This window comes from Sciurus carolinensis, chromosome 1 (genome assembly GCF_902686445.1).
Source record: "Sciurus carolinensis chromosome 1, mSciCar1.2, whole genome shotgun sequence".
In the NCBI taxonomy this organism is placed as follows: domain Eukaryota; kingdom Metazoa; phylum Chordata; class Mammalia; order Rodentia; family Sciuridae; genus Sciurus; species Sciurus carolinensis.
This window is the reverse complement of record NC_062213.1, coordinates 79073712-79093268: the sequence shown is the minus strand read 5'-3', so window position 1 is coordinate 79093268 and position 19557 is coordinate 79073712. Positions and strand designations below refer to the sequence as shown.

Genomic DNA, 19557 nt, shown 5'->3' with positions numbered 1-19557 from the left:
GTGAAACATTCATTAACAACCACCTGTTCAGGTATGCGAAAGACTCCAGCAAATTCTCAAGGCTTGTTTTTCTTTTTCATTTTTTAAAAAGAAGGCATGTGCAACATCATTCTTTTAACATGAATGCAGTTTATCTGTGCATAAGATAAGTGAAAAGCTTTAGCAAAACACCAAATTTGCAGCAAACATTGTTTAATTTTAGAATATCTAGGAATTATCTGGGTATCTGAAAGCAAGTAAAATAGGCTCCTGGATCGACTCCCAGAGATTCTGATCCAGTGAGTACTAAGTAATCAGAAATATGCATGCTTTTCTGTTTGTTTTAATACAAATGCCTGATTGATGTGGTCCTTGGACTGGCTTCCAGTGGAAAAGCTCTTGATCAAGGGCTGCTATATGCCAGGCATTTTGCCAGAGGCTGGACTTGTGAAGGTGAACAAGAAGCAGGTGGTCTCTGTGCTCATGGGCAGGCCCAGCAGTAGCAGACACGTATGAAATAATTTTATTAAATTATAATAAAGTATGATAAATATTCTGAATGTGACCTTTGGAGTGCTACTGTGCCTTTGTTAAGGGGAGTCCAGAACATGAAAACCTGTTCCATGGAGAGATGGAAGATGGTGTAGGCTGGGGTAAGAGCCAGATGTTGGCTGGATACTTGGGAATTTTGATGAACATCTCTGACTGATAGAATTAGGCTATTTGAAACTCAGGGAAAATTGAAAATAATCATTGTAATGTGATTTTGAAATTCTTCAACTAGACTATCCTTCCTACATTCTGTTCATGTTTAACTAAAAAAAAAAAAAAAAAAAAAAAAAAAAAAAGCATTGCTATAACAGAGAGTTTAAGCTGTTTTATTTTTCCTTTGTTTTTCAAATCTGTACTATCACCCCCTAGCTGAAGCCTAGACTTATCAATACCAGTCATTCTACCTGTATTTGCCTCTCCTACACTCACCCCAAAGTATTTGTTCTGAATTTTTTTTATCATTTATTGATTTTAAAAAATAATCTTTGATTATAAAAAGGCTTTGCTAATAATGTCTTCACCCTTGAAAATAATTTTGATACCTTTGTGCTTTGTAAAAACTTGTGGTGTATTGTATGAAGTCTTTTGTGATGAGGTGAGAAACACTGCTAACGCAAAGGATATGGTCATGTTCAGTTTTAGAAGACAAATCACTTGTTTCTAAGTGATAGAGTTTTACTCCTATCTATAGTGTGTAGGAATTTCTGGCATGTTATATTCTCATCAGCATTTCATACACTTAATTTTTGCCTTTATTCAGTGGGCATACAATGGAATCTCATTATTGCTTTAATTTACATTATATTGATTTCTAGGGAAAGCGAGCATTGTTTTATCTTTTTATTGTATTTTGAATTTCCTCTAATGTGGAAATATATACCCTTGTCTGTAATATTTATGGTAAAAGCAAAAGTCCTCTAATAAAAAGCAGTGGACAAAGTTTAAAATAGATAAGATAGAAGCTTCCTTCATATTCAGGTAACAGCCCCAGTGTGCAGTGTGGAGACTCTGCTGTGGCATCTACGAGGGATCTGGGGTCTTTCCAGCTTGTTTTTCTCCCATCATGGCATCACATGCTCTTTTGTGTTCAGAGCTGGTCACAGCACATGAGAAAGAAGGAAAATCCCTAGAAACAATGTTTTTTAAGCAAGTCAGATAGAAGCTGGACTTCTGGCTACATTTCATTACTGAGAAATTAGTCACATAGTTCACCTATACCTGCAAAGTCACCTTGCAAATGTGGACTTTAGCATTGCACAGATGTCCAAAGGCAGAGAGCAACCAGCACTGACTGCTGCAGTATCTTCTGTTTATGGTACATTTTGAAGACTGAAATTCCTAATTTATTAGTGCAGTTGAATTTAACATGGTAAGTTTTTTTTTTTTTGGAATGATGAGCACATTTAGTGTCTTGTTTAAGAAAATCTTCATTGCCCTTAGGGTATTCCAGATAGATAATTGGATAGATAGGTAGATAAATATTCACATCCATGTATTTATGTTTAAACATACACATGCATATATTTATTTATTTTATTTTATTTTTGCGGTGCTGGGGATTGAACCCAGGGCCTTGTGCTTGCAAGGTAAGCACTCTACCAACTGAGCTATCTCCACAGCCCACATGCATATATTTTAAATCTTGTTTTTAAGATTTAAATATTTACTCCATCTGCAATTAATTGTTGCCTATGATATGAGGGTAAAAAGTTCACTTCCATGTTTCCTCGAATGTATATAATTTTTTTTTTTTTGGTGAGTTTTTTTGGGGGCAGTACCAGGGATTGAAATCAGGAGTACTCTACCACTGGGCCACATCCCCAGCCCTATTTTGTATTTTATTTAGATATGCAGGGCCTCGCTTTTGCTGATGCTAGTTTTGAATTTGTGATACTCCTGCCTCAGCCTCCCAAACTGCTGGGAATACAGGCATGTGCCACTGCGCCCTGCAGTACCTTCAAGTTGTTAATAAACTACTCCGTATTTACCCACATACTCTACAAAGTCACCTTTATGGTAGATAGGCAGCTCTTGAGTTTCAGTTTCTGTGTGTACAAATTTTAGTTATGATGATTTAAATAATGCAAATCCCCCACTCACACAGTTCAAATTTCAGTTACCATCCTAAACTAACTGTAACTGCATCAAGTGCAAATTTTGCTTCTAGATTTTCAGTTCACAAATCATTATGTGACTAACAGATGCACATCATGTTGAATGACCAATCATGTCACCTCTCTCAAAGTCTGTTGGGGATGGTTCGCTGCACAGCTGTTTTGGAGTCATGTCCAGACAGCGAAGTGTGTGCTTGTATTGGCTTCTTATATGTGATGAACCCATTTGGCAGTTTATAACAAATGTATAATTGAAAGATGAAAGTGCAACAAAGAAGTGAAAAGTGAAAAAACAAGAAAAGTGAACATAATGTAAGTGAAATTCAAATCTAACATAAACTGAATTTTAGAAGAAACTCAACAGTCTTAGGTATGTTGACATTGCTGTGATTAGGCAACCTGCAGAAACCAGTGAGAGTACTGAACATCATGAATAAGCAAAGTGGTTGTAATAAAAGAATGAAAGTTTTGATAAAAACTTTTCATTAAAGGAGTACTCATAGGATTTTATGACATTGAAAACATGCAGGATAAAATGTTGGAAACTAATGCAAACTAAAAAAGGAATTTGACAATTTAGAAAGACACAGAAAAGATGTTTACTCTGTATGGTAGATTATTTGACAGAAAAAAAACAAAACAAAAGGCAAGCAACATTCAATTACTCAAGTTTTTTTGCATAAAGAAATAAAACCTCTTTAATTTTTGATGTTTTAAATGACTGGGTACTAAGTATTAGTGTTACCCTTTTTTTCATTTTCAAATACATTTTTAACTAACAGAAGAGAGTTTTTGATTTTCTGAAAGAAACATTTAAAAGTCAACTAGCAATTGCAAATTTCCCCATTGATAATTAAGATTGCTTGTCATGATTTCTGTTTGCAGTTTGCTTTGTAGTTCTACACCACTGTGCAGAGCAAGGACTACATGCATCAAATTTATATATACAGATGGTATAGGTCAATCTTTTTAGTTGTTCCATAGTCAATTTATTTATGCCAGCATTGATTCTGTATTGCCTTAATTAGTACAGATTTATAAGAAATTTGAATAACTAGCAGGTTGAACCCACTACCTTACTCTAATTCAGATGCACCTCTGATATTCTTGGGTCTTTGTCACCCACATAAATGTGATCATCAGTTTGTTCATTTTCTTGTAGAACACTGTGGTGAACTTGATTTAATTACGTTCTCATTAGCTTATGAGCAATTGACATCTCTTCAATGTCTTCCTACTTATCAATATGGGATTGTGCCCTACTTCTTCATGGTGTTTTGCTGTCATTCCTTAAACATAGATTATTTTCTGTAAATTGTACAACTCTTTTTATATTTATTCCTAGCTTTTTGATAGCAATTTGGCAATAACTTTCATTAACTTATGTATTTTAAACTGTTTCTTGCTGGTCAATAGAAATGTACTAGATTTTTATTTATATGTTTTGTATCTAACCATTTTTTCCATCTAATTCCAGTAAGTTTCTGTAATTTCTTTGGGTCTTACCTAATTAAGTCTTGTCATCTGTGAGTAATAGCAGTTTTTTTTTTTCTACCACATCCTTCCTCCTTCCCTCTTCCTCTCCCTCCCATTTTCCCTTTCTTTCTTAAATTTCACTAACGAATGCTGTAATCAGTGAGAACTTCTAATTTTTCACCATTAAGCATGATGATTGATTGTGACCTCCCATATTGTACAAACATATCAATCATGTATACCTGAATAAAACTGTATTTATGTAAGCATATCTATGTGAATTTGCTTCTCTCTTTTTTCTTGGCTCATGTGTATTTAAGTATTTTTTGAACTTTATAGATAACCCGTGTCCCTAACAGGAAATCTTCTCTTTCCTTCTGCTTTTACTACATTGAGTAATTAGGTCACTCACTCATGCTTTCATTTCTTTACTGGTATAATTTAGATGTGCATATTTCTGTAGCCAAATTGCCTGACAAGTGTACTTTAAAGAGAACATTTGGAGAGTTTGAATAAAATCACAATGTTAGTACATTTTGTGCTAAAGAGTTAAAGTAATCTTCTTTGTCAATTTACACAGGTAATGGATGGTTTCTCAAGAGTGTTGTTGTTAAGTCTGAAGAGGAAGATAGCAGTCAGGAGGTGCTGTTTCCATGCAACAGGTGTGCAGTTATCATTATGCAAAATTATGCAAAGTTATGCTCCCTTGGCCAGTTCATTTCAGCTGTGTGGTCCCAGCTGTTGGTGTACATCAATCCTTCCTTTAAAACCAAAGTTGAAGGTCTTCTCTTCTCAGGAAGCTGCTCCTAGAAGCATTAATAGTTCTCTATTTGTAATATTCAACACTTTTATCTTCTGGAATAAAGACGCTGAAATGGAAAGAAAACTGGATTAGGACTCAAAATAAAGATTTTTGTTTATGTTTCTCAAATACTTGCTAAGGTCCCTCTAGTTCTATAAACTTAGGTACTTCTTTCAACTTTTCTCAGGTTCATTGTCCTCATTTGTAAGACAGGAATAATGCTTGATTTCCCTAGTTCATTTGAATCATTTAAATTCAAATGAAATTATGTGCATGAACTCTGAACTCCATTATACTAAAATGGTATAGTAATAATAAGAGACTCAAACTGCAAGGGCAGCTCTGTGATTTCTTGGTCAAGTGGCCACAGGTGAATCATTTAAACTCTCTGATTCCCAGTTTTAAAAAATCTTAAGATTAGAAAGATTAAACCTTCCCTATTTACTTTACAGAGTTGGTACAAATAGAATATCAAGTATATCTTATGATAAAATGCACTAAAAATTGACATTATAAAATTAACCCATTAGGCCACAGTTTTTAAATCTGCAAATGTAATAAATATTCAAATATTATTTCAAAGTTACCATAGTGGTATATTTGATGCTAATTTTACCTTTTTCTGTTCATTATCAACTAGGCTTTTGAATGTGTTGATCCATTTGTTAAGTCCCTATGCAACAGGCATTGACCACCTGCCATATCAAGAAGTGGAGAAGAAATTGGAGGCCCAGCAATAAGATAGTCCTATCTCTCTCAGCAGGGACTTCTTACCTCCCACATGAGTACTAGTGTTAGCCTAAGGGTCATGGGAAAGACTTGAATATACTGTGATGATTCAGGTTTCAGGATGTTACATGTATGTGATTACATGTTCCTTCAATCTGGAGAACTCATGCCTTGCAATTTGTATATTAATTTATTCATCTATTATTCATTCAAAACCATGGCAAGGAAATTTGAATTAATAGGAACAAAATAATGCAGATGAAAATATTTGGTATCAGGCACTATACGAGGTCCTGGATATACAGAGGTAAAAATAAAGATCTCTTATCTTCAAAGATTTCTCACTTGATGATTGATAAGGGAGGAGGGATGTAACTCTAAATGAAGCTGGAGAGCTGGGTGTGCTGGTTTTAGCAGATGGTTTGACATCACTGTTCCCTAAAGTGATTTCTACTCTATCAGATTTGCAGAGAAGCACATTGGGTGGCTGACTGAATTTTACTTTACTGTTTTTGATTCTAGGAAATATTTACTCTTTTGAAATTTAATAAGTAGTTGCATTCTCTGTGAATGAAATTTATTTCCTGACATGATTTTTAAAAACTCTGTTGTTGTTTGTTTGTTTTGGCAGTGCTGGGGATCAAACCCAGGGCCTCTTGCATGCTAGGCAAGCCCTCTACCATTGAGCCACATCCCAGCTCCTTATGAATGAAATTTAAAACACTTCTCTGATCTTCTTTCAACCCAATACACATTCATTTAAAATGCATGTGTATCATAGTAGTTATTGCAATTTTACAAAGTTCAAGTTCTCAGAAGACACCTTGCAAGAAATCTTTTTAATTAATTAAAGAAGAGTGAAAGGAGCAAAGATTGATGGTTTTCAGAACTAGATTTGAATAACTCATTACTAACTAGTTCTGACAACTTCAGTTATTCTTATGTAAAATGGCAGTAATGATGCCTATTTTGCAGGGTTATTTGAGGATTTCAATGTACGTAAGTACTTGCAAAAATGGTTTGTGATTATTAAAAGCTCTAGGATGGCAAATGTCATTGTCATAGGAGTAATTATAAATATAAGAAATCTTCAGATGCAAGACCAAACATCCAAATGATGCAGGAAAACTCACTTTTATTTCTAGATAATATATCACGTATTTAGAATTCTCCAAATAATTGACTAACTTTTGCTTTTTAAAAAAATCTGTATCTGCATATTCCAATGTGGTAGCCATTAGCCACATAAGACCATTTGATTTTAAATTAATTAAAATCAAATCAAATTTTAAAATTATTTGGTTGTACTAGCTACATATTAAGTGTTCAAATTTGGCCAGCATACAGATAACATTTGGTTCTATATCACATCTAGATATTTGATATCATATGAAATTATGTTTAATATTATGCAATATAGTTTTATTGCTTTGAATGAGATGTGACTATGAGATATAAAAATAAATATAAGAGCAGACACTGCTGATGCTGCTATTGCCTGGAGTTCTTTTCTCCAGGTGTGGCTGCCATCTCCACCACTGCCACCAAAACCCAGAGGTCTTCTCTCTGGGTGCAGCTACCCCTGACACTGCTGCCCCTGATAACCTTGCTGCTGAGGGCTGGAGGTCTTTTCTTCGAAGCTGCTGCCCTCTACCCTGCTACTGCTGACACTGTTGATGCCCCCTGGAGGTCGCCTGAAGTTCTCTCTGGGTGCCACTGCAGCTGCCGCCACTGCCCCTAACTTCCCCCACTTGCTGCCAAAGCCACCGATTAACAGCTGCTGCTGATACTTTGCCTGCTGCCACAGACCCCACCACTACTGCTTCCACCATCGCCTAGAGGTCCTCTGCTAGGGAGGCTCCAGGTTTGGTTGCACACAGCAGCATCCTTCTTGGGATGTGGGCCAGGGCCTGGGAGTCACAGTGCTAGCAGGTTTGCCACCACTGCCATCTCAGGGCCCAGCCACCACTGCCTGGGGACACCAACCAGGACCTGGAAGTTCATTATGGGGGTGCCTACAGATTTGGCTGCACCTGGTGTCTTCTTGCTGGGAGTGCTGGTGGTCTACCATATTGCTGCTGCTTCTCAGGGTCACTCTTTTGTGTGAACATATCCCTGGTGGTCTCTGTGCAAATTCCAGAGGCATTGAGATCTTGAGACTACAATGTGGCCAAACCTGGGATATCTGAAGCCCAGATTGGTGGGATAGTGAATGGGTCTGCCAGGGCTTGTTTGGGCCAGGCAATCCCATGAGAAGTCAGAGAAAGGGCTGAGAAACTTTCAATTGCCCACAGAGACAGTTGTTCAGTTTGCCATCGAGGTTTATTTTATTTTTATTTTTTTCTTTTCTAACATCTCTCTCCACCACATTTGGAGCAAGGTATTTTTCATGCATCTGCTGAGGATGGTGATGTATGAATGGCGTTTTGCAGTTTTGTTGTATATTCTTATATTTTAAATTTTTTTCTCTTTTTACATATTCCTCTCTCTTGTCTGTTTTCCTGTATTCTCTTTCTACCTTTTCTCCATCTAATAGTCAATCCCTGTTGGTTCTTCTTCCATTCTTCCTGTGGATTTCTACTTCTAGCTTCACTCTTCCTCTCTCATGAACATCATGTTCTACACTATTTCTGTTCTCTCTTTGTCCACCATTTGAAATTGTAAATCCTTTTAGCAAATTTTCAGTTTATACTGCAGACAGGGATTGAATTCATCTTTTCTGTTTATTGTGAGAAAACAATGAACACCTTAGTAGGAGCTATTAGGTTTAAGGGTATATATTGTTTACACTGGGTGCTACTGATACTGGTCTCCCCCTTAAAGGCAAGGTACTAGAAACCTTCAGGGACAAAATAAGTCTATGGGGTAGAAGCTATATTCCCTCAGATCCACACAACTAGGTGGGAAAACACAAACAACATGAAAAAACAAGGGAACAGAGTGTCCCAAACAAATCAATATATTTAAGAGAATCCACTTACAACACAGTAGAAGAAATGTCCAAGAAGGAATTTAGAATTTATGTAGTTAAACTGATCTGCAAAGTAAAAGATTGTATAAAGAGTGAAATCAAAGAGAAAATACAGGAAGTGAAAGATCAATAGAGAAATAGAGATCCTGAAAAAGAAAAGAAGCATAAATTCTTGAAAAGAAGGAATCAATACACCAAATTACAAATTCAGTGGAAAGCATCACCAACAGACTAGACCATTAAGAAGACAGAATCTCAGGCAATGAAGACAAAATATCTAATCTTGAAAAAAAAATTGACCATGTAGAGAAGATGGTGAGAATTCATGAACAGAACTTCCAGGAGTTATGGGATAACATGAAAAGACCAAATTTAAGATGTATCAGGATAGATGAAGAAGAGATTCCAACCAAAGGAATGCACAATTTTTTTCAGTGAAATAATATTGGAAAATTTCTTGAACTTAAAGAATAAAATGAAAAATCACATACAAGAGGCTTACTGGACCCCACATTTAAAAATTACAGCAGACTCACAGCAAGACACATTACAATAAGGTGGCTAAAATACAGAATAAAGATAACATCTTAAAGGCTGTGAGAGGAAAAAAAAAACAAAAACAAAACAAAAAAAAGTACAGGGCTGGGGAGATAGCTCAGTCGGTAGAGTGCTTGCCTTGCATGCACAAGGCCCTGGGTTCGATCCCCAGCACCACAAAAAAAAAAAAAAAAAAAAAAAAAAAAAAAAAAAAAAAAAACAAAGTACATATAAGGGGAAACCAATTCGGATCTCAACTGGTTTCTCAACCCAGACCCTCAAAGTTAGGAGGTCATGGGACAACATGTTTTAAGCTCTGAAAGAAAATGGATGCCAACCAAAAATTTTATATCCACAAAATTAAGTCAGATTTGAAGAGGAAATAAAAACCTTCCATGATAAACAAAAGTTAAAAGAATTCACAAGAAAGTTCACACTACAGAATATTCTCAACAAAATATTGCATGAGGATTAAGTAAAACAAAAAAAGTAAAAACCAGCAAAGGGAGGAACTATGCTAAAAGAATAGTCAATCAAAGGAGAAAGTATATCAAATAAAAAACCAGAAATAAACCAAAATGACTGGGAATACAAATAATATCTCAATAATAACCTTGAATGTTAATGGCCTAAACTTATCAATCAAAAGACATAGATTGGCAGATTAGATTAAAAAATAAGACTAAAAAATATACTGTCTCTGAAAGACTCACTTCATAGGCAAAGACATTCATAGACTGAAGTAAAAGGATGTGGAAAAAATGTATCACTCATGAATTGCTTAAACAAGGAGGGGTTTCCATCCTCATATCAGATAAAGTGGACTTCAAGCCAAACAATCAGAGGGACAAAGAAGGACATTATATAGTACAGTATAGCAAGACAACAATTGTAAATATTTATGCCCCAAACAATGAAGCATCTGTGTACATCAAAAAACCCATCTCAATTTCAGTAATCAAATAGACCCCAAGATAATAATACTGGAAGACTTTAATACACCTCTCTCACTACTAGAAAGATCTTCCAAACAAAAACTAAATAAGCTATAGAACTATATAGTACAATCAATAATTTAGATTTAACAAACAAATATAAAATATTTAATCCATCAATGAGTGAATACACTTTTTTCTTGGCAGCATATGGATCCTTCTCTAAAATAGACTATATCTTATGCCACAAAGAAACTCTTAGTAAATATTAAAAAAATGAAAATAATATCATGTATTCTATCAGCTCATAATGGGATAAAATTAGAAATCAGTGATAAAATAAAAAATAAAAGTTACTCAAACACATGGAGACTAAACAATATGCTGTTGAATGATGAATGGATAGTAGGATGAAATTAAAAAAATACATAGAGGTAAATGAGAATACTGATATAACAAGAGGAAAGTTCATTGCATTGAGCTTGTTTGTTAAAATAAAATGTCAACAAATAAATGACCTTTATTATATATGATTACATTTCAAAGGCCTAGAAGAAAAACAAATCAATACCACAAATAGTAAAAGACAGGAAATAATTAAAATCAGAGCTAAAATTAATAAAATTGAAATGAAAGAAACAATTGAAAAAATTGAGAAAACAAAAAGTTAGTGTAATTGATTTTTGAAAAACCCCCAGCCATGCTAATGAAGAGAAAAAGAGAGAAAACCTAAATTACTAAAATATATGATGAAAAAGGAAATAACACAATGGACATTACTGTAATACAGAAAATAATTAGCAACTTTTGAAATTTTATACTCTAATAAAATAGAAAATAATGAAGACATCAACAAATTTCTAGAGACATATGACCTACCCAAACTGAATCAGTAGATCATATATAATTTAAACAGAACAGTTTTAAGCAATGAAATAGAAAACACCATCAAAAACCTACCAATCAAGAAAAGCCCAAGACCAGACAGTCTCAGCTGAGTTCTACCTGACCATCAAGGAAGAATCCTTAAAGTATTTCATGAAATAGAAAAGAAGGGAACTCTTCCAAACTCATTCTATGAGGCTAATATCACCCTGATACTAAAACCAGACAAAGACGCATCAAGGAAAGAAAACTTCAGACCATATCCCTGATGAACATAGATGCAAAAATTCTCAATAAAATTCTGGAAAATTACATATAAAAATATATTTGAAAGATATGCACCACAATCAGGTGGGGTTCATCCTAGGGATGCAAGGTTGGTTCAACATTTAGAAATCAATCCATGTAATTCATCATATTAATAGACTTAAAAAGAAGAATCATATGATCATCTCAATAGACAGAGAGAAAGCATTTGACAAAGTAGAGCACCCTTTCATATTCAATACACTAGAAAAACTAGGGGTAGTAGGAACATAGATCAACATCATAAAAGCCATATATGCTGAACTCAAGGCCAACATAATTCTAAACAAAGAGAAATTGAAAGTATTACCTCCAAAAACTGGAACAAGACAAGGATGGCCTCTTTTACCACTTCTTCAACATTGTCCTCAAAACTCTGGTCAGAGCAATTAAACAGAAGAAAGAAATTAAAGGAATACCAATAGGTAAAGAAGAAATCAAACTATCACTATTTGCTGATGACATGGATTCTATATTTAAAGATCAAAAAAATTCCACCAATAACTTTTATAACTAATAAATGAATTCAGCAAAGTAGCAGGATGTAAAATAAATACCTAAAAATCAAATGCATTTCTACATATCAGTAATGAATCCACTGAAAGAGAAATTAGGAAAACTACCCCATTCACAATAGCCTCAAAAAAAAAATACTTTGGAATCAATTTAACAAAAGAGGTAAAACACCTCTACAATGAAAACTATAGAACACTAAAGAAAGAAATAAGAAGATGGAAAAACCTCCCATTCTCCTGGAAAGGCAGAATTAATAATGTCAAAATGGTGATATAAAAGTATTATACAAATGTAATGAATTTCTATTAAAATACCAATGACATTCTTCATAGAACTAGAAAGAGCCATCATGAAATTCATTTGGAAAATAAGAGATGCAGAATACCCAAAGCAATCCTTAGTAAGAAAAGTGAAGCAGGAGGCCTCACAGTACCAGACCTCAAACTATACTATAGAGCCACAGTAACAAAAACAGCCTGGTATTGGCACCAAAATAAACATGTAGATCAATGGTTCAGAATAGAAGACACAGAGACAAATCCACATAAATATGGTCATTTTTGTCTAGTAGACAAAGGCACCAAAAGATTCACTGGACAAAAGATAGCCTATTCAATAAGTGGTGCTGGGAAAAATGAAAAGTCATATGTAACAAAATGAAAATAAACCGCTATCTCTCACCCTGCAGAAAAATCAACTCGAAGTGGATCAAAGAGTTAGGCACTAGAACAGTGATCCTGAGCCTAATAGAAGAAAAAGTAGGCCCAGATCTTCACCATGTCAGCTTAGGACCTGACTTCCTTAATAAGGTCTCTAAAGCTCTAGAAATAAAATCAAGAATCAATAAATGGTATGGATTCAAACTAAAAAGCTTCTTCTCAGCAAAAGAGACAATTAATAATGTGAAGAGAGAGACTACAGATTGGGAGAAAGTCTTTACCTTAGCTGGAGCACTAATCTCCAGGATATATAATGAACTAAAAATACTTAACATCAAAGCACAAATAACCCAATCAATAAATGGGCTAAGGAACTGAACAAACACTTGACAGAAGATACAATAAATCAATAAGTATATGAAAAAGTGTTCAACATCTCTAGCAATTAGAGAAATACAAATCAAAAAACTATTCTAATATTTCATCTCACTCCAATCAGAGTGGCAAATATCAAGAATACAAACAATAATAAATGTTGGTGAGGATGTGGGGGAAAAGGCACACTCATACGTTGTGGGTAGGACTGCAATTTGGTGCAACCATTATGGAAAGCATTATGGAGATTCCTCAGAAAACTTGGAATGGAAACACCATTTGACCCACCTATCCCACTCCTCAGTTTATACCCAAAGGACTTAAAATCAGCATACTATAGTGACACTGGCACATCAATGTTTATAGCAGCTCAATTCACAATAGCTAAACTAAGGAACCAACCTAGATGCCCTTCAACAGATGACTGGATAAAGAAAATGTGATGTATATATATTCAATGGAATAATACTCAGCTTTAAAGAAGAATGAAATTATGACATTTGTTGGTAAATGGATGGAGTTGGAGAATATCATGCTAAGTGAAATAAGCAAATCCCAAAAAAACCAAAGGCTGAATATTTTCTCTGATACGTGGATGCTAATTCACAATAAGGGGGGATGCTCTAGGGAAAAATAAAGTTACTTTAGATTAGGTAGAGGAGAGTGAAGGGTAGGTAGGGTTTATGGGGGTAGGAAGGATAGTAAAATGAAATATACTTTATTAACTCATATAAATAAATGATTGCATGACTGATGTGATCCTACAACATGAACAATCAGAAAAGTGAAAAATGACACTCCATTTATGTATGACTTATGATTCATCAAAATGCATAAAAGCATTCTATTGTCATGTATAACTAATTAGAATAAAATTTAAAAATTTAAAAAATAAATCAAATATGATTTTTTTAAGTGTGTCACATTTAAGACAGTAAAGAATCACTCTGAGACAATAAGAGTCATATTCTATTCAGAGCCAAAATTAATTTTACCAGCAAGGAAAAGGAGTAGAAGTCAAAATGGAGGTGACTTATTCCTATGTTTCTGAATAATTATAAACTTTGGAAATTGGATTTATAGGAACAAAATGATGCAGATGAAAATACTCAAGATAACTTATTGTTCAACATGACATCAAATTAAATATTACATACAGGTTTATCATTGCAATGTGACCCTTAACTAAACTATGGCAGTATTAACCGTTTTCCTTGCTAATTCTCTCTGAGGACCCAGTGTTAGATAAGTACAAAAAGAGAAAAATTTTCTTGCCATTTCATCAGAGGTGGAAGAAACCAAAGACAGCATACTTCATACCTTGTTTGACAGACAAGAAAACTGACTTCTCAAGAGATGAGTAACATGCACAACTCATAGAGGAGTTAGCCAGAGAGCTGGGTCTCTGTGTCCCTGCACTCTGTAGAATTTCAATTCAGTGTCTATCAATCTGTTTTTTTTTTTTCCATACATCACCACCATCTTGTGTATTTGTCCTTTAAGGAAGAGATCTCCACACAAAATGCTGAGTTTTCTACAAAATCGTTTGGTCTGAAAATTCTAATTACATTTTGGAGACTTTAGAAGACCCAGATTTTACTATCTTCTCAGCAGAGTTTATCAGTCATTTAAATTAAAATCCCCTTTTAATTATGAGGATTGAAAAGGCCTTTGAGAAAAAAGTTATTTATAGCTTTATTGCGAAGTTAAAAAAAAAAAAGAACAGATTTATTCTGTTGTGAGACTCTCAAGGGTTTCATGGCTGTTGTGTCAGTCAATCTTTCATCACTGAGAGGAAAAGCTTATTTTGACTCATGATTTTTGAGGTTTCATGGAGCCATGGGCATCTGGTTCCATTGCTCTGACTTGTAAATGAGGCAGAACATTATGAAAGGGTACGACAGAGGAAAGCTGTCAGCTCATGGCAGCCGGGAAGCTGAGAGAGAGGAAGGGGCCAGGGGACAGACCCTTCCAGGGTACTGTCCCATTGAACAAATAGGGCCTGGTAATCCATTCCATCATCAATGAATTAATCCACTGATGATGTCAGAGTCCTCATGATCCAATCACTACCCAAAAGCCCCAACTCTGAACCTTGATGCACTGGGGACCATGCTTTCCAACACACAAGCTTTTGGGAGACATTCCAGATTTAAACTGTCTGTATTGCCAGGGAGAAAATTAGAATATTCATCACAGTGTTTACTTAACTCTTATCAAGGGGTAGGCCTCCAGGTAAAGCCAGAACTCCACACACAAACTAACTTGATCCTCACAGTAAAGCTTAGGTGGACTCTGTGATGCTTCTATTTCACGGACAAGGAAATTGAGGCAAAAGAGGAAGTTTTTTTTTTTTTTTTACCAAAAATAAATATTGGTGAATTATATAATTATAATAAACAAAGTTGATGGAATCAGAATTCAGCTCAAAACATGTCCAAATCCAGAACTGTCTGCCCCTACATGGAAACCACAGTCACATATATCTAGCAAATTCCTCCAGTGTGGCTAATTTGAATTTAAAGACATAGCACAAAAAAGAATGTAGCACAATCTTCATATTGATTATATGTTGAAATTATCTTTCTGAATTTATAAAAATGAAAAATATTAAGATATATATTTCCCCCTATTTTATTTATTTTTCACATATGTGGTTTTTGTCCTATTTCTCTTGCAGAGTGCCATAATAGAGTCTGAGGGTTTGGCCACAATATACACCTACAAGTTACATGCCAGGAGAGATATAAGGGCTGTCACAAACAGTACTCCAAATGAGACATATTTACTGACTTTAAGATGTATTAGAATATATGCAATGTTGCTAGAGGACTTTTATAAAAATCAAAATTTTAGAGTGACTAATGTGACCTTGCAACTCAAGTGTAGGACAGTTTCACTGAAGTTAACTAAAGACAATTTGATGTGACTTGAAATTGCAAATGCTTTTTAAAAATTCTGAGCTTTTGCCCAAAGGCCTCTTTAATGCCTTTTATATTTTACTTTTTTTCTTCAGTAATGTGTTTTCTTTCAATACCCTCTCTATTAATTATCTCCTCTCTTTCCATGGCAGATGGCTAGATGAGTACCAAGATGATGGCAAGACACAGCTGGAATTGCTTGCAGAAAATAGCCATGGTGAAGGCAGAGGGACAGGACAAACCACCTCCTGAAAGGGGACACTTGGGGTCATCACTCCGCTGAGCTTCAAGTGGCTATGATCTGATCATGAGCATGCATTTGCTTGGACTGAAGCATACACTTAGGAGGGTCAGTTCAGGCTGGACACATTCTCTGCTTTTGAGAACTTCAACCAATGATTGACCAGGATCAGCCTATGATATCTGGACTGTGCATATTACTATTTCTTTCTTCTTCCTTCTTCTCCCTTTTCCAACTTCCCCTTCCTTCCCCTTCTTTCTTCTTTCAGAAAATTAGATGACTACTGAGTTTACTGAAATTTTTAGATAGCTATACTTTGTAGAAAGTAAGTGAAGAATTAACTAATAACATTTGATTAATGTAAAATACTATTTTGCAACATATGTTGATTTCAAAGTGGAAGTCTTAATTTTAACTGATGGTATGTCTCTCTTAGAATTTGTGGAAGTATCAATAAGAAAATATAAAAAGAAACCAATTGGTTGGTTGTCTTGCGTCCCCATGGCCCTACACACTGGTCCTAGTGGGACTGGGTCTTCTGTGAGCTTAGAAGTTGGGTCTGTAGGTAGACAGCAACAGAGCATCATGCAGGGGTTATATGTGGAGGCAGATATCTGACATTCATTATTCCCTTTTCTCCATGAAGTCTCAAATATGGGTCATGTGCCACAGGCAGATTCATACAATCCTTCAAATTGGTACATGAGATATAACCCCTTTGCCAGTCCAGGAGAGGTCTTGGCATGACTTATAATATCACAGACATCTGTGTTCCAGTGTCAATCCTGCCACTGAGAAGTGGTGACTATCTCATCATCCTTACTCTGCAGATGAGAAAGCTGAGACTTGGAAGGGCCAAGTGACCAGCCCTAACTCATAGAATGAGATGAACAGGAAAGCTGGGATTGGAACCCAGTGGTCTGACTCCAGCCTATGAGCATACATGTTTTTCCCCACCATATTGTCTTCTCCATGTGTTTTTAGTATCCTATGAAATCATGAAGCAGGGATCAAAGAATCCCATCTGGTTCACTACCTTCATGGTTTCTATAATATGCAGATATAACCTAAACTATTATATCTTGTTTTTTATTTTTTTTAAACTGTGTTTAAATCAGGTAATTTGGTGGTAGAGGAGAGCCGAGCCTTGCCCAAAACCATGTTGGTAATATCCATGATATCACTAATTTAATGTCATATTACTTTTTCCTAAAACACATTAAATGAATTCATACCTAATAGAACTTTTAGGTAAATCTATTTACAACATATAATTTATTATAAACATCCAAAATTATGCATTTCATCATTTGGAACATATCTATGCATATTTCACTCTGAGTCTAGCACATAGTGATCAGTAAGTGACATTTCAATTAAATAAATCATTGTTATCATGGTTTACCTTTTACCAGCCCTTAGAAATTATGCCTAATTACACATTTTATATCTGAGAATAAAAACACGTCAAGAATAGAGTTTCAGTGATTTACAGTTAACAGTTTGCTATAGTTTGGATCTGGAATGTACTCAGTGCAATGGTTAGAATCTTGGTCCCCAGTATGGTACTATTGGAAGTGGTGAAAACCTTAAGAGTGGGACCTAGTGGGCGACCTTTAGGTCACTGGAGGCATGCTCTTGAAGGGAATTGTGCAACCCAGCCCCCTCTCCTTCACTTCCAGGCCAGGAGATAAGTGCTTGCTTCTGTTCCACCTTGAATTACAGCCATGACTCTCTGCCAGAGACACAAAGCAGCAGGGCCAATCATGGAATGAAATGATCATGAAATGTATCATGGAATAAAACTTTTAAACTGAGAGCCACACTAACTTACTTTCTTTCTTTCTTTCTTTCTTTCTTTCTTTCTTTCTTTCTTTCTTTCTTTCTTTCTTTCTTTCTTTCTTTCTTTCTTTCTCTCTCTCTCTCTTTCTTCCTTTTTGTACTAGGATTGAACCAAGGGGTGCTTTTCCACTGAGCCCCATCTCCAGTCTTTTTGTTTTATTTTTTATTTTGTGACAGGGTCTCATTAAGTTGCTTAGGGCTTAAGTTGCTGCAGCTGGTCTCAAACTTTTGATCCTTCTGCCTCAGCATCCCAACTGGCTGGGATTACAGGCATGTGCCACCGCACGTGGCTTAACTCTTTCCTCTCTATCAGATTATAATCTCTGGTATCTGTTATAGTAATGGAAACCTGTGTAACACACTGATTTTTAATAAAGTGGCCCAGAGACCATGATGAGGGTAAAAATAATAGTCCTTGCATTCATGCTATGGGAGAGCTTAGGGAATCAACGTAGCCCTTGCTGACACTCATTTCATGGTGCCCAACACAAAGCAGATACTGAAATAGCATATTTATTAATTTAGAAGAAGTTTGTTAAGGATCTCCCCTGTGCCAGACACATGATCAGGCAAACAACATAGTCATTTTTCTGTCCTCAGAGGGGCTGGCATTCTGGTGGACCTGGATGAATAATACACTCTTCCACACAGGTAGTACTGCTCTCTGCTAGACCTCGAGTCTTTGGAGGTGAGATTGCTTTGTGCTCCACTTTGAATATCTAGTTCTTGGCATAGCACCTGTCTCATAATGAGTGCTCTGTGTCTGTTAAATGCATGAATTATCTCTGCCTTAAAATATGATATGTGTTTCAGTGATCAGAATTTTACATACCAGATACAGTTCCTATTTGTGTGCAATTAGTACTCATAAATAATTGTACTTGGTGGTTCTATTTTAATAAACTTTTCTACAATAATATATTGCAGTTCTGATATAATCCTGCCCTTCTCCAGGAAGACTGGAGTTGGGTATTTCCCAGTTCTATCCAGAAGCATATTTACAATCTGTCTCTTTTAGGGGAGTGGTGGTGTAAATACCAATTTGATCCATTTTGTGTTGATTCTTGTTTATTTTATTTGGATAGTGCTCATTTTCTTAGACATTATCCAGATTTGGTGACTTTCTCAATATAGCCCCTTAAAAAAAAAAAGAAAAAAACATAAAGAGTTTGGGGATGTACCTGAATGTTAGAGTACTTAGAGACCCTGTCTCAAAACTTAAAAAAGAAAAAGAAAAGGTTTAGGAATGTAGCTCAGGCTATTCCCTGAAAATTTTAAAAAGGATAAAGAAGTTGTATTCACTTCCGGCTTTCAGAGAAAACAAAAAATTATTAACAGAGTATATAGCCCAAAGACAGCAAATAGATTCTTAAAATAAAACTTGGGTGGAGAAAAGCATTTTCTGTTGAAAGAACAAGATGAATCCTTTATCTGAAAACCTGTCATGTGTATCATTTGGAAATACTGAGAAATGAAAGAACAGTGTAGAAATAAGGGTGGGAAACAGTGTGGTCCATTTCATGGCACATCACAATCATCTACTGCAATTTTTGGTTCTTCATGGGTTCACTCTTCTGCATTAAGGACAAGACAGATCGAAGACCATCGGCCATGATGAGGATGGCCTTCTAGTTCTGATGTGTTTTCATACAAATCTTGCAAACACATTCAAGTGTTACATTTGTTGTATCAAATTTCTATTTTATTTATTTATTTT

General features: G+C 35.3%; 1 protein-coding gene across 5 annotated transcripts in view; it reads left to right on the top strand.

The window, feature by feature from the left end:
• Rp1 (RP1 axonemal microtubule associated) overlaps positions 1-16640 on the top strand; it is a 316770-nt gene extending 300130 nt beyond the window's left edge. For 3 of the 5 annotated variants that reach the window (XM_047561225.1, XM_047561216.1, XM_047561198.1), the window contains 2 exons: positions 4702-4783; positions 15910-16640. In XM_047561225.1, coding sequence (XP_047417181.1) covers positions 4702-4783; positions 15910-16009 — 182 coding nt within the window. In that variant the 3' untranslated portion in view covers positions 16010-16640. Of the gene's footprint in view, positions 1-4701; positions 4784-5563; positions 5671-15909 lie in introns of those variants that run through there. The other 2 variants (XR_007109811.1, XM_047561207.1) reach the window with 2 other exon arrangements.
• Positions 16641-19557: the final 2917 nt, after the last annotated feature.